The 16,699-nt window shown below is 41.3% G+C and overlaps 1 protein-coding gene across 1 annotated transcript; it reads left to right on the forward strand.

Annotated features, from left to right (window-relative positions):
- The first annotated feature begins 1,002 nt into the window (after positions 1-1,002).
- On the forward strand, positions 1,003-6,488 carry LOC308116813 (G-protein coupled receptor 22-like). The gene is made up of 3 exons (XM_080475220.1): positions 1,003-1,399; positions 2,392-3,538; positions 4,342-6,488. Exon 3 carries the CDS (start codon positions 4,346-4,348, stop codon positions 5,660-5,662), a length of 1,317 nt encoding a protein of 438 aa, XP_080331346.1. The 5' UTR covers positions 1,003-1,399; positions 2,392-3,538; positions 4,342-4,345; the 3' UTR covers positions 5,663-6,488.
- The last annotated feature ends 10,211 nt before the right edge of the window (positions 6,489-16,699 follow it).

A 16,699-nucleotide genomic window follows, 5' to 3' on the forward strand; every position in this document is an offset into this window, starting at 1 on the left:
GGGAGGTCACCTCATTTAGATCAGGCTCCTTCCCCACAATCTGCATAGATGTCTCTTTGAGCGATGCACTGCTGCCATTAATGATTGGATAATACTACAAATAAGCAGGTGTTTCTAATAGGAAAAAGTATTTATAGTGAGTGTTAATCATGACTTTCAGGCAGAAATACCACAGTTTAAGTGGCTGTCATCTTCTTTACTGGAGGCTGTCAGGTACCATAATGCCCACCAGCAATAATTGCACCTGACAAATAAGCCTTGACAAAGGAATAGAAGGTGGTCGACCTCTTACTGATCGGACACTGGAACTTAATTGAAACTATCAATCAGAGCTACTATACTCTTTCTCTTCTTTTCTGATTATATGCCTTCCTCCCTAGTCCATTCCTCCCACTCAGAATGTATCTTCTCTCTTTCTAACTGTCTCTCAATCTCACTCCCATATTAGGACCCGTGCATGTGCGTACAATCAATAAAAGAAAAAAATCGCCTCTTCCTGCTGGCTGTCCTTCCTCATCATCCTCCCCATGGTGCACAAACACATTACTTCCTCATTACAATGTGACAGAGCTAATTAGTACATCTTCTCGGCATTTTCTGCAGTTTTTCCTTCAGCAGTCTGCCAATTCGTCTCTGCAGCAGGTTGTGTGTTTAGCGCAGTGACATCTAAAGTCCCTGTGCAAAATCGTAGTAGAAGCTTCTTCTTTTTTTTCCAAGCCACTACAGCCTCACACGGGATGCTACAGTCAGTGACAGTGGGGAGAGAGGGAGCGAGAGAGAGAAGGAGGATATGTCAGAACAAAAGGAAATACCTCCCCTCACCGAAGATGAAAGGGTTAAGCCTATTACAGAAGACCAATCAGGACTGGGGGAGCACTGCAAACCTCCGCAGTGAGAGAGAGAGAGAGAGAGAGAGAGAGAGAGAGAGAGAGAGAGAGAGAGAGAGAGAGAGAGAGAGAGAGCAGAGCGGGAGATAGAGAGATACCAAGAGTGTGATGGTTTGCACTCCCATCCAGACAGTCGGGCAGGAAGGGAGCGCAATAGAGAGTAGGTTAGATGAGGACTATTCACACAACAGTCTACAAGGATGGATAAGAGGAAAAATAGGAGGGCAAAGGGAAAATAAAAGAGGACTCCAACCAGCTTCTCTGACAGGACTAATTTTTGTGTACTTCTGTCTGGCATTCAGGACGGAATGAGACATCTGCTAGTGGTGTGACATACAAGGGGTATGTTCATCAATATTCAAGTCTAATCCTTGGATTACTGTTGGAAGAAGCAGAAGATCAAGCAGCAGTTTGTATCAGTCGACCTAGATTGTTGCAGAGGTGGAAGGAGAGTCGAGAGAGAGCGAGAGTGGTCAAGGGACCAGCTCCGGTGCATCTGTTTACTCTGAATGGTGAGTGCTGCTGTGTTTTGATGGGGCACTTCATACTTATTGCTTTGCTTTTACTGAATAACGGTGGGCTGTGTGTGTTTCCCAAATAGCTCTGTAACAGTGAATGCATAGACATTAACTATCAATTTCAGTCATATTTCCTGTCAAATAGACTTAGATTTATTAGTATTTTTACTACTAAAAATGTTGAAACATTCCTGAATAAAAGGGCTCTAAGGATTGGTTTATTCATTATGATATCCCTACATTCATTGTGTGAGCCAATCTGTGTGTGTCATCCCTCCAGACACACACAACTGTCACAGTGCAACTTGCTTGCCTCAAAACATTACACATGTAACAAGTAATATCCCGTATCTCGCCGGTTACAGAGGCATGACGCTTATTGCTCAGTTTTGATGACAATGTAGCACGATGAAGTGGAAACATCTCTCTCTGAAACAACCTTGAAAAGTGACTGACGTGTTCCTCTGAAGAGATTACATGGGTCTCATATAGTGGCACAAAAGGAGGCTTTATGATGACTTCCCCAAGGACTCGCAGTGCACTCAAGCTTTGAGCAAGTCTGTCCTGTCACGAAAACAGTATGACCGCAACAGCACATTTAGCGTATTACAATTTACATTGAATACTCTTTTTTTTTTTTTATCAATTAATGCTGAACACAAATGGAAAAATATTGCTGCGAACAACGATAAATGTGAAAAAAGGAGGATAAGATGTAAACGCGTGCTGCTTTTGTGTGAGTTGTTTTATTAGAGCCACTGTTATGTTAATGCAATAGCAAAGATGTAAAGTGCATCAGGCGCTGCACAGAAACATGATAAGACATCAGAGGCTGGTTGCTATGTTAATGAGAGTTTCCTTGTCGCCTCTCTACAGAGGATATGTTTATTTTCACCAACGCATCCCCCACACTTCCCTCTCCTACTCCCGCTCTCTTTCTAGCTCAGCTCCTAAATCATATATCCTTATCTTCTCTCTTTCTTCAGGTCACTGTGAACAAAGGATGTTCGGCTGACGGACAGACAGATGATGCTGTACACAGCTTCATAAGTAATCATTGTCTTGGATCTCTTGGTGTATCTAAAAGCCGGCCACTCTGTCTGATGACAAGACTTCCACTACCTCAAGATAATGACCTTCTCCTCAGATGCTGAAGCCATCCACCTCCCGCCTCGCGAGCACATATAAATACTAGATCACAGATGTCATAGTGATCACATATGTCATGGTGACTGAACACACATGCACTATAATACTCGTCTCCACTCACACCGTCTCCACTGATTTAGAGTTCAGCATGTCAAGGGGCAAACTGGACACCAGTCCTCGATTTACAAGTCAATGGCAGCTGGAGCCTGTCTTACTGAGACTGATGAGAACGGTGGAGAGTGAAGGCCTGTTCCATTAGTGCTCCCGGGGGGAGACATGGGCTTGGATGCTGCCTGGACGCACTGACCTCTCCTGAACACGTTCTGGACATTACTATGGTATACACCAGGGGATCTACACAGCTGGCCGACGACTCTGCCTCTTGGAGTAAAAGCTAATGGAAACAACTTCTTTTTTATTTGTACATATCTGACTACATTCTTCGCACTGTGGACAAAGACAGCAAAAAACAAGGCTTTGGATCTCACGACAACCAACACGCTCCAGCACTGCACCGGGGAAAGTCTGTATATTTCTTTCTTGCTTGGCCGAGTATCTCCTGAATGGGAATATCATGAGACTGTAAACAGGGGGTGGCTTAATCATATCAACCCTGTTCAACTCATTCATCAGAACTCCCAATATCAACAAACTGGAGATCCTCGAAGAAACCCATGGAGGGGATCAGCCTTTATTCTTCAATGTGAGCTAGTGGCACACAACTTTTTTGCCATTGAAACCTGGAGGAAGAAGTTGGCAGTTTGCAGACAGTCTTTGGCGAGGCAGACGGGTGGTTCTCTGGCTGTTGACCTCTCTGGGAGGGACTAGCAGTGAAAGGAAACGCCTCACCTGGGGGGACTCTATTGGAGCGAAAAAACTTTTCCACTGGCAATGTTTGGATGTGATGCTCGTCTCTGTGGATCTAACATGGACTCTATGGCCTGATTACACAGCCCTGGTATTCAGATAGTGCTGGAGGGAAGGGTAAATATTATAAAAAATATTTATTTTTCTCCATTCCATCCACGATCCAGTTACAATGCTACTGGGGTATTTCAATTTATTTTGTAGCACATCTCAGGTTTTTCAGCCATTAATTTATAACTTCATTTTTTTTTTGCAACATTTCTCATTTAATCAATAATTTATTTCCAGCTTGAATAAACTTTTTTATTTTAAATTACAGTATTTTAAAGGGAATTTCTGGGAGCAGCGAGTGTGTAAGATTAACATCACCTTTTGGCATATTATTATTATTAGTGGTTACAAACATCTCATACCTTTATATACCAAATGCCAAGCCAGTAAACAGTAAACAGTATTATGATTAGTATAAGTAGTGTTATTTCATACACCTCTCTTGCAACATTAACTCCATCCAGACTTCATGATGACTATGCACATAGTTCAATAGACTCTGAAAATCACCCTCAACAATGACTGTGTTGCACTGTAGCAAATGTTTCTGTCTGCGAGTTTAATTATATTACAATTAATTAACAGGAGGTATTTGTTTTTTGCTATGTTATTACTGGGGAGTACAGCTGGCAGATGACATAAATAGTAGTTATATAGTTACATACTGGGACAATCCACTCAGTGCGCATCATTCATATGCTTTCAGTATTTCTTGATAAAACTCCAAAATGTTCTCCTATCATCACTGGCAACATTGCAGCGGATCAAATTTTTCAGATGTATGTAGTTGCAACATTTTGGTGATGCACAAACACGTCCCTCTCATTTTCTCACAATAGTTTCTGTTTTTCTTTCCTCCTCACATGCAGGATAATGCATATCCCTCCCTACCCAGAAAAAGAAGCCACCATGAGCAACGTTACAGTCACCGACAACACTGAGCCCATCGACCGCACCATGAGTCCGGAAACCTCCAGCCCCTATGCCTACCCTGTTAGTTTTCAGGTCTCCCTGACAGGCTTCCTCATGCTAGAAATCTTGCTGGGCCTAAGCTCTAACCTCACTGTGCTTGCCCTCTACTGTATGAAGTCAAACCTTATTAGTTCTGTCAGTAACATTGTCACCATGAACCTCCACGTGTTGGACGTGCTGATTTGTCTGTGCTGCATCCCCCTCACTATTGTGGTGGTCCTGCTCTCCCTGGAAGGAGATACTGCCCTCGTCTGCTGCTTCCATGAAGCCTGTGTCTCTTTCGCAAGTGTTGCCACTGCTGCTAATGTGCTTGCCATCACCCTTGATCGATATGACATCTCCGTGAAACCAGCCAACCGTGTGCTGACCATGGGCCGTGCCCTGACTCTGCTGGCTTCCATTTGGGTGCTATCCTTTGTAAGTTTCCTTATACCCTTTATTGAGGTTGGCTTCTTTGCCCAAGGCCATGCTGAGTTGAACCAAACACTGGTGGAGAATGTGGTTCACAGTAATCAGTATTACACTGAGCTGGGCCTCTATTATCACTTGCTGGCTCAGATCCCCATTTTCTTCTTCACTGCTGTTGTCATGCTTATCACTTACTCCAAGATCCTGCAGGCACTCAACATCCGGATCGGCACACGTTTCCATGCCTCACAGAAGAAGAAGGCTCGCAGGAAAAAACGTCCCTCCATGACGGCTATGACAACACAGCCGGACGCGACAGAAGGATCCCAGAGCAGTGGCAGCCGTAATCCCACACTGGGCATGCGTACCTCTGTCTCTGTTATTATTGCCCTGCGCAGGGCTGTGAAGCGCCACAGAGAAAGACGAGAGCGCCAAAAGAGGGTCTTCAGGATGTCCCTCCTGATTGTCTCTACCTTCCTGCTGTGTTGGACGCCCATCACAGTGCTCAACACAGTCATACTGAGCGTGGGCCCCAGCGACATGATGGTGAAGTTGAGACTGGGCTTCCTGGTCATGGCTTATGGGACCACTATTTTCCATCCTCTACTCTACGCCTTCACGAGGCAGAAGTTCCAGAAAGTCTTGAAAAGCAAGATGAAGAAAAGAGTGGTGTCAATCATTGAGGCAGATCCTACCCCCAATAACGCTATAATTCACAACTCCTGGATTGACCCAAAGAGGAACAAAAAGGTGACATTTGAGGACAAAGACGCCCGACTGAAATGTCTGTCTTCTGAGGATGTGGAGTGAAGAAACCTGTTACCTTTAAAGAATTACAGTCAAAGCAGCTAAAACTGACATCAGGTGATGATAAAAAAGGGAAAATGTTAATCCAAAGCAGTAATGTAAATAATATGTGCAATAGAAAGTACAAGAGGTGAATAATTTATTACTATTTATTGAGAACAAAAGTAGATTTCATAGATATATCATATACTGTACTGTAGATATTGCATGGCTTTTTGTAACAGTAGCAAAATACAGTACATTGTGTACAAACAAATATATGTACAGTACAAGATAAACAAGGTATATAAATAGAGAGACAGAAGTAGAAATTGCGATGTAAATGTATATTTATAATAAATTTTGTGTCCACTCACATAATTCAGCAAAATGTTTCTTACTCCTCACCCAGTAAAGTGTTTGTGATTGTGTAACAGCTGTGAGATTACTCCCATTCATCACCTTGCAACTTCCTGTGATACCACACCCCATGTTGTCCAATGACCACTGACCTTATTGCCCAGGAGTCCACGGAGAGAAGGCCCCCATGAGAATATGGAGTCGTAGGCATGAAAATACAACAACAACAGAAACAGGCAGCTCAAACGTGGAAAAATTGGAATAAAAAGTAGAAATGGCTGTGCAGCTATGACTCAAAGATCGACTCTCAAGGTTTATGGAGAAAACCAGAAGTGTCAAGGTCAATCGGATCTCAAGTAGATCCAATCCAATAACATGACAGCACAATAACCTATGAATAATGACAACTCAAATGTTTCACTTTGTATTTTTGAAAATAGGAGTTTGTACATTATGAAAAAAATCAACATTTACATAAATATCTTTTCACAAAACCCGAGTATGTTGATTTTTGTTTGTGCTTTTTTTTTTTCAGGAAGATAACAGCAATTTTGACATCATGTCATTTTATTACAATGCCATCTAAACTAAGAATACAATGTAATGTCCAAAAATCATATCCTTTATTTGTGGCTTGCAGGCAAAAATACAACAAATGACTTTTGAGGATCATCATTTGTTGGATCTCTTCAAACATCTGAAACCTTAACCTCAACAGTTACGGTTTCAGTTCCTCTTCAGACTTATAGTATAGATAAAAGTCTATCGTTTGTCAAGCCTTGTGATTTTTATAGCTTTCAGGATACAAATTCACCCTCACAGTATGGTTTTGATGCTACTTCTCTAGCAATATAGTAGCTGTGAGAGTTGCTATGAGTTGACATTTGCTAAGACAATGTGAACTGAAGTAAACAAATAACAATAAAATAGGAAGTCCTATTGAAAAATGAATGTAAATGTTTTCTCTATGAAGTTTACACTTTTCTAGTCATGCCAATAGACATAGTAATGGACCTTCTGATGTTGGGTTTTGGCCCGTGAGGTATATTTCATACCCCTGCTGTACACGATCACTGTGAGTTAGAAGAGACAGAAAGCGCTCACATTCCTTAAGGGATCGTTCTCATCGTCGTGTTCGACATAAACCAGGTGTAAACAAAACCTGATCTGTTTCATTTTAGCAGTCACCTATGTGAGCCAAATGGAAAATGTACAGCTGCCTTATTCTAGTGTGATGAATGAAGTCTGACAATTTGGTGGAACAGAGGCTGTGACAGCCACAGCACACGCTGAACACAATAAATAAATCACAACAAACACCGTGAAAATTCACTGAGACACCATCATTTCACAGATGGTATGTTCTGATATAGACGCTATTTAAACATCTGTTCTTAATAATGTTAGCCAACCAGTAATAATCCTCTCCAAATAAGCAAATCAATAAATGTGAACAATGACTACTGCTGGCATTGTGAGAAACAAATAAAATCGTTACAACACAATAAAAACATAGTGTAGTTCGTCTTCTCTGCATGTGTTTGAGTAGCACTAGTGCAAGCCCTCCGTTGTTTATCAATAAAAACAGACAGCAAAGTTGTATTTCCTAAGTGGCTTCTGCTGGGAGATTATAACGCAGCCAACTCTGTATTTTTGGCTCAACTTGTCTAGTTGACAAGTTTGCCCTAAATAAGTAGGAATGATTTATTCATGCAGTTGCACATGGATTTCATAAGTAGAAATAAGCATGAGGCTAAAAAAATTAAAAAAACAACCAAAGACTAAGCAGTAAAGCTTTTTACATTCAGGGTACACTCAAACACCCAATCTAGAGACAGAGGTACAATACCCAGCCATTAGCATACAAAGCCACGCTCAGCTTGTGCATCAGTGCACTTCATTTCAGTCCCAGGGTCAAGGATTACATTTTATCTATGATGTGGATACAAATGCTTCGTCCACATGGATACACAAGGACACACACACACACACACGCACACACATACTGTACTTCACAGTAGGTCCCTGTAATGAACTTATTACATGTGTGGCTTTGCCGTCTCAGGTACAGTAGAAAATTGAAGAGCCCTTTAGATTCATAGAGCACCGGGTTGTTGGCGACCAGAGTGATTACACAACCACGATCAGATGCCTCTCTGGCTGTCAACGTCTGGTTCGCAGCACAGCAGAGAGGGGCGATATGGGAATATTGATGCAGGCAAGGTTCTTTATGGCTGTGCTGTACACAGGCGGTGTGGATGTCACGGTGCCTTGAGGGTGCATCTGTGATTGAGAGTGGAGATGGGATTGCAGCCAGCAACAGATTAGCTGCCAGGCCAAAGAAAATGACCTGTAAGCTGACACATTTAGCCAGAGGAGAAATCATACACGAATATGTTCAAGTCTTAGTTAAGTTAGTAAAGTTTTAGACGTCAAACAAATCACAAACGATGGTCTCATCTCTGCTACATTTACAGCAACTACAGTCAACAATCTAATCCTGGTGATCACATAATTCACACCTCCACTCAAATTCTGGAAAAAAAAAAAAAAAAATCATTTTTATTGACTCCCTTCTAAAATTACCACTCAAAGACCAATATGCTTTACGATGAATAGACTTTGAGGCCACGATGTGTTTTTCCATGCTGAAGTGGCACAACACTGGCCAAAACAAACAAGCCAAAAAGCACAACCAGCCTGGCGTGATGCTCCGGTCGATGTAATCGATGCTATTGTCGGGATAGGCAGGAACACTATGACTGCTGGGAACAACAAAAAAAATCTTTATCAAGGCCAACAGTGCAATGTTCATTCAGTCATTTACCATATGACTCTCACTCAACAATGGTATTAGTTTCATTTACAGCCTCTGTACTGCCACCTGCTTGCCACCACATGTTTCCTAGACCGTGGCTGTGACTTTGACTTCACAGATGAAAGGTCATAATGGTTTAGGGGTCTCTCATGCACAAAAAAGTGTAATAAGAATAGGAGTTAAAAAAAAATCTATATATATATATTTTTTTTTGCAATGTAAATTTCTTCTGCTCTCTCTGCTATTTATTAATCAACTTCAACATTAATAGTATAATTTCTCTTCTGTCGTGGCAGTAATGTAAGATGTCAGTGTTTCCTTGGAGGGAGCTGCATACATGAGCGAACCTGAATAATAGACGCTTGTAGTCACAAAACAAGGCACAGAAGAGGTGTTTTATTAAACTGCTTCGGAACTGCTTTGGTCCCTGCAAATATTTATACAGCTCCGCATATCTGTGTGTGTGTGAGTCTGTCCATCTGTATATACTGTATGTCCTTGCATGTAATGATCTGTTTTCCTTTCAGTTATATATAACTCTAGTGTGACTAACTTTAATTTGGCTGTGTTACTATATTAACCCTGCACCAGCTATGTGATAATGAATTAGTACGATACATAATTGAAAGTATTCAGGGCACAAATTTCTAACGCACTCACCATATATGCATCCATTTTAAAGGATGTCCAGTCTAATTTTTTTTAACCATTTTGGTGAGGATGGGTTGTACCCTGGATAGGTTACCAGTCCCTTTTACTGAGGCAAGACATAAAGAGAAAACAATCAGCCATGCTTGCACTCAACCACTTTCAGATGAGAGTCATCTTTTAATCTATGATTTGCAGGAGCATTTCTGAGTATCCAGAGAAAACCTGCTGAGGCACACGGAGAACATGCAAACGCCACACAGAAATTCCTGCAATCAAATCTGGATGTTCACATTGAGAGTACAGACTGCTAAACACTACACCACGGGGTTATCCTTCATGTAAATGAACACACACTAAGTATTCAGCCAACCTACTCACAGTCACCACAACATCTAACTGCCAATGATTATTTTGCTGCACAATACCTCAACGTGAAAATAGTGATGAAATGACAAAAAGAGTCTCGACTCGCAATAAATAGGATTTAAGGCATATTCTCACATATTCTCGATATGAAATGTCGCAATCACAGTAGACACGAATGTTGACACATCATGACCAGGAGACGCTTAACTCCTGACATTCTTACTTCTGTATGAGGCTAAATATGAAATGCTGAGATCCAATACCTGTATCATTAGACATTCACCTCTCCGCCAGAAGAAACAGTAATTCAGGCTCTGGAAGTGGCCACAATTACTCTCTCTGACATTCTTTCTCATTGTCTCTATCGTACATCTCTGCAGTGAATACCTCTGAACTCGTTTTCAGATGTTATTCTTTTTGATCTGGAGCAGCAAAACTATGCTGATCCTCAGAAACCCCTGCATGATAAACTGGGACTTTAGATCGCCATCTCAGAGTGACCTGGAGATATTCAGCCCCACCACATCACAGACCGGTGTTATCTGTAATTGCTTATCCCTGTCAAATAGCTGCACAATGTTCTTGAAACATTTTCGCTTGAAGATTAAATCTGTACCAATTCATCAACCAGAGCTGTGGGTTATATTTTAAAATATTGAGGTGGACTTTAGGCAATGACCAAAGACTACAATTTTTTGCCTCAGTCTCATTATTATGCCAAATTGTTAATTCAATTTCAAGGCTGCATTAAACAATTTTTGACCACCGACGGCAGAAGCAAACCAACAGAAATTCTGCTCACGCTCTGTTTAGCACACATGGAACAATTGATAGCAAAGCTATACCGTCTCATCTCACGTGTCTTTTTCCCTACAATTTTCTTCTTGAAGGAAGTATGCTAGAAAGGTTGGCAGATCCAAGTTGGATTGACCTGTGGAGAAAAAAATATATATCTATTCCCATGGTTAATCACACGGACCCGGCAATGCTTAACCGAGAGGCTTATTAGAGGCGCTTGACCCTGACTCTTTTTTATTTCGTCCCATTTTTCTCCCCTGTAGTCGGCATCACGGCTGGAACTCTCTGCTGTCATTATCTCATACATTATGTCCTGTACGTCGTTCAGTGGCCACATCTCTTGAAAAGCAACCCCCAATTCAGATGCCATCTCTTCAGGGTCCCTCTCTATCTAGCCGCAGACACAGAATAAAAGCCCAGGAAATCACATTAGTTCGTCCGTATGGAGCCTCTATTGCATTAGGTCGGCGAACACTCAACTGTAATTCTGCTACTGTAGAGAAGAAGAAAGTGAATTGAGCACACCAGCCAGCACGGCTTGACAAATTGTTGCTTGTGGTCATTTTCCAAATGTTACTCTCACCAAGCCGCATTTAGAGAGATGGAAGGACACTTTATAGAGCCGGAAGATATATGACTCTGATAAAAACCTATAATCTCTAGACAAGAAAATCTATGGCTGAGATAGAAGCCTGGAATCAAAGGCAGCTAGATACAACGGCGCATGACCTCTACCTGCAATGACCTCAACCGCATCATTGTGTGGCGGAGGGGAGAGAAAAAGACAGAGTCTGCCTTTAAATCAGTGCTGGGTGGATTACTGCTCTCTGCTCAGCTGAGAGCAAACATTTAATGGCACAAGTGCTCTCCTTTATTAATCACAGCTTGTCAGGGAACAAATAAATCCTGAGGGTAAACTGGGATAAGCAACTTTACATGCATGCTAAGGACATTACAGGAATGCTTTACAGTGTGATTATAGAGACTTGCAAATGTGTAAAAATCCTACAATAAATACAAATGTCCTTCATACCGGGAAATTCCTCCTTCAGTAAATGTGCCACGGATAAAAGGATCAGCCAGCACATTCTTATTGCACTAAGCCAAAATGTGAAGGACAATAAGAAGTCAAAAGTCTTGTTTAAGCATGGCCACATGCCCAGTCTCTTTGTGTGTCCACCTGCCCGTCATTGTGCTACTTTGTATGTGTGTTGTCCATCCATCTATTTGGCATATGGGCCCTCCATGGGCAAATGCAATCCAGACTGACTTTGTTGTTTTGATTCAATTTATCTTGATTTTTGTGGTTTTTGTACCTCTGATTTCTGGCCAGTGTCCACCAGGTATGACATAATGTTGCATCAACGAAGTTAATTATGCGCCGCCTTCAACACTCAATGTTTCATTGTAAAAATGAGAGAATTCACCTTGCCTTTAGTGAAGTAACATCCTGTCTGGCTCAATCTCGTCTGCACAGTTTGATATGGCTTCCGTCAGAATAGGCTTGCTGAATACACTCCGCAGAGCAAAACCGAGAGCTGCCTCTGAAACACGCCGCCGTGTTTCTGATGGAGACGAAAGCATTGTCCAGACTGGCTGCAGCGTTGCTATAGCCTGCATCAACTGGACCTATAGTGAGTTCGTATAGATGTTTAGTGCACACTGGCCACAAAAAAATGTTGTTCATGGCAACAATCAGCAATATAGGATCAAACTGCAAAACGGCACAAAGACTTGTGCCATTTTGTACATGCCAGTTATGTAAGTATGTTTGCAATAGATGAGTAGAATAAATGCAAAGTCAAGATATGTCAATGAAAACATGTGTCTGCATATATTAATGGATCAAAATGTATTTACACAAACACATTCAGCTGTCAAGTAATGTTTAATAGCAAGAGCAACTCCCCATAAGAAAGAACCAATTGTGAGGTGAAGACAGGCTTCAGGTTGAGACTAAAGAAAAAAACCTTACCGCACATTAAACCTGCGGGGTGGTTTTTGGATATATTCCACAGATGATATGTGATTCTTGCCAAAGTTAATAATGCGATTAGAGTTAGGTTTAAAGTTAGTCAATTAGCAGTGATGGTTACGTTAAGGATTAAAGAGCAGTTGCTTCAAAGTGTCTGGTGTTTGGGAGGGAGGAAAGGAAAATCAATGAGTGTGAAATGATCAACTCATGGGCCCCACTGGTGAACCTGAAACAAAAGCACGTGTGTGTGTTTTAGTCTAATCATCTAATTAGCATGTGTGCTGTGTACTGCTGAGTGTACACTACATGTTCAGCGACATCCATACAGCGTGTGAACACATCCTTGTGTCAGGACCAGTTGTTTTATCGGACAGTGACAGAGTGTCAGCCGCGGTGTGTGAGAGGGCAGGGCGGCAGTGAGAAGATTGCTGCCCTCCAGTTCTCCTCGCGGTGATGTATTCTGTGTGCTGATTACACCACTGCTCTCCCCTCCACAAGGACAGATATGAATGGGGCCACCAACACTGAGCTCACTAACACTGCCTGGCACTTTGAATCTGACACAACACAGTAAGCATTTCTATTCAACAGAGACAAAAGAGGCAATTACATTTCAGCCTGGTTCCATCCTCTTCTGAGTGCCGTCATGTCACAAGGGAAGTGTGGTTATTCTGTGTGTTGTAGCGTTAATGGAAACTGGTGTAATCAAACAGCGGACCTAAGTTCATCTCAGGTTACATCCCTCCAACTAGTGATTAAATATGTTCCATGTCAAACTCTAATTTAAACTGATTTCATAGTTGCACATTTTATTCGTCGTATAACCTGATTATTTGAGAAAGCGGTCACTCTATTTTTCCCCTTGTATTTAGGAAAAATTTGTCTCAACTGTGGACATGATTACACCCTTGCTTTATTTTGTGTTGAATTATATAGACATGTTGAAAAAAAATATTGGCGCACATAGACTATACTCCCAATCTGCATGGGAACTCTCCGGGAAATTAAAACATTTATCCCCTTATCTGGGTTTTGTTTACCTTGAACACTAAAACTCTGATGGGTCGGCAGAGAATGGACAAACCTCTGCTCATGCAAACAAAGCAGCCTGCAATCCTTTGGATATGTCAGAATGAATATATTAGTACACATTCTGTCCAAAAAAAAAAAGACAGAGAGAGAGAGAGTTGGTTTCTTTGTTACTGAACATTTTCTATCCAACTCTTTTGTTAAGCCACACAGCAACTCCCACTCAACTCCTCGCACTCTGTCAAACTGGTCTGTACACACATCCTGCAACAGCCTCGCTGAGAAACACTGCATGGAACAAAACTGCAAGATATCACCATTTCGTAATGTAGCTGTGGTCACTGTAATGTGCATACAATATCATTTAAACAAGGGGAAGATTCAAAAGCTCTCTGACTGTTAGCTGTGATGTTCAAAGGCTTTTCATGCATAAATATTAATGACAGCTAAATGTAAGTATAAGAAGAAGCTTTATTTTCTTTCCGATCTGGTAACTGTGGAGGTCATTAGACTCTTCAGAGGTCATGACTCCCCGAAGAGTGAGAATTTTTTTCAGATTCGGCTTTGTAAACTTTCTAACATTCAGCACAGTGTAAGACAGTCAGTCTTTGTGGCGGGGGTTTGGATGCACACTGTGTATCCTTTCCAGACAACAGAGAATGTAGGCGCGAGATTTCCATAAACCGCCAAGCGAACTTGGAATTCTGCCCTTTTGCTCACTTGATTGTCGACAATATAATCAAACCACGAGTCTATTTTAGAGCGTTATCAGATTGAATGGATCGAGCAGCCGCAGTGAAACGAGGTATTCAGCTGTGGCTTTAAACATTTAAAACAATTTATCCACCACTTTACAACCACAAGAGTTAAGATAGAGCAGACTCTCTGGCAAAGACTATTATGTGAGTGTAATACTGGCGACTGCACAACAATGTCTCTCACTGACAGATAAGGGGAACAAACATTTCACACTGCAGTGTTCAGTTTTCTGTGCAACAAGCCAAGTCTCAAATCAGTGAATTAGAATCCAATTCTAACAACATTAACACTAATCCCTGAGCAAAAAACTCAGCTCACCTACAGAGGCAAATCATCTGAAATGTTTTTACAGTGAACCACAAAACATTGTCTAGTTTATCGACTGCACATCAATCATTCTAATTGCATGTTTTCCTGAAAATGTTTTATTCATTTCATCATTAATTTCTCCTCAATTCTTGTACATGTTTCAAAATACTAAAGCACCTGGGTTCCATTATGACCAACAGCATTTAGTGATTTAAGAAAAAAACCCTAAATAAAACAAGAACACAAAAACAACAAAAGGGCTCATGCAGCAGTATATCAAATTCCTACAAAACCTGCAGTTCCAGACATGAATCTCCTGAAGCTAACTTCTGGCAATTCTCACAAGAGGTAAGCAAATCCAAACTTTTGCAGTATCAGTAAATTTAGGTGTGCATATATTAGGAACATTGGGGCCATAATGAGATTTCTTTGTTCAAGTGGTTAAAGGTCATTTAAATACCGGTAAAACAACAAACTTGCCAACTAGCAACTAAACATTTTCCGTTTTATTTCAAACTAAAAATTTAATTTCACTTCATATAGCATATTTCATTTAACTGTGATTAACGGCTCACAATGCTTCAAAACAGTCAGGGAAACGAGTAATATAACACTGGATATTGCTGTATATTGATATCTGGACAGTGGAGGAATATAATGATGCATGTCTGTAAATTAAGGGGACAAGCTGTTCAGGGAAAACACCACTGTGCAAATGATTCCATTACAATATCAAATCACTTCAAATACAAAGGCTTATAGGGACACAAATTCCAATAATACAAGGTTTTGTCTTTGCTTTGTTTTTTGTGTAGTTGTAGATTTGTTTTACTTGAATTTATTTTTAGTTGTTTGGGGAGTGTAAGCTTAGACCAGAGCCCAACAGATTACCAATAAATGTAACATTTGTTTAAAGGATTTTGAAACCATCAATGCATGAGAGTAGATTATTTGAAAGGATCATTACTCTGAATTTTTACCAGGATTTTCTTCTTCTGCAACGCTGCATTGACTTGCTCACCCTGAAGTGTGCTGTGATGCAATATTCAGCTCGGAGAGAAATGAACTCATGAAGATCAATACCTCCAAACCTGACGGAGTATTTATTCCACAAGGTAACCAGTCAGAGAAGGAAATACCAGGAAAAGCCAAACTGTACAAATTAAGGTGCAGACACACACGAGGGTCTGTCAGTCAGCCTCGATGAGCCTGGCCAACATTTTATATGACGTCTCCATCCATCCATCCATCCATCCATCCATCCATCCATCCATCCATCCATCTTCTCTGCTGCTTTATCTCAGCCAGGGTAGTGTGGAGCTGGACCAAATCCCAGCTCACAATGGGTGCAAGTAGGATGCACCCCGGACTGATCACCAGTCCATCACAGAGATAAATACCAACACAATCTCACATTCACATCTAAACGCAATTTATAGTCACCAACCTCAAGTTTTTAGACTGTGGGATGAAGCTGGAGAAATGCAAACTCCATGCTGCATCGCCAAGACTCGATAAAACTCCTGTTGTAATCAACTTCTGCCTTCCTGTAGCTTGCCAGCACTGGCCACAACATCCAGCTGTTTTGTGTGCCCCCTGACCCCTCCAGTCCACAAGGTGTCTCTGTCTGCAGAGCTGCAATGTATGCCGTTTGTTTTTACACTATTCTGAGTAACACTGAGGGAGTTTTGGGCATGAATATCCCAGGAGATCAGTATTTTTTAGAAACATTCACCCAAGCCAGCATAGCAGCCAGCATAGGACAGTCAAAATCTCTGACATTGCTTTGCATGCCTTCTTTCCTCTCTTCTGGTTCATGATCATGGGAGGATTCTTCCAGACCTCTATGTGCAGGATTTTCTTCATCGCTTCAGTGTCACTTAATTGGCTGATTAAGATAATTGTGTAAATAAGCAGGTGTGCAGGTGTTCCTAATAAAGTGCTTGGTGCGTGAACAGAGGCTCATGTTTATGGATTCCTCTCTGCAGCAGAGTAT

The sequence above is a fragment of the Lipophrys pholis genome (genome assembly GCF_963383615.2).
Source record: "Lipophrys pholis genome assembly, chromosome: 11".
In the NCBI taxonomy this organism is placed as follows: domain Eukaryota; kingdom Metazoa; phylum Chordata; class Actinopteri; order Blenniiformes; family Blenniidae; genus Lipophrys; species Lipophrys pholis.

Excerpts from the sequence above, each read along its gene's own strand:
- LOC308116813 (XM_080475220.1), top strand. The coding sequence starts at position 4,346 with ATGCATATCCCTCCCTACCCAGAAAAAGAAGCCACCATGAGCAACGTT.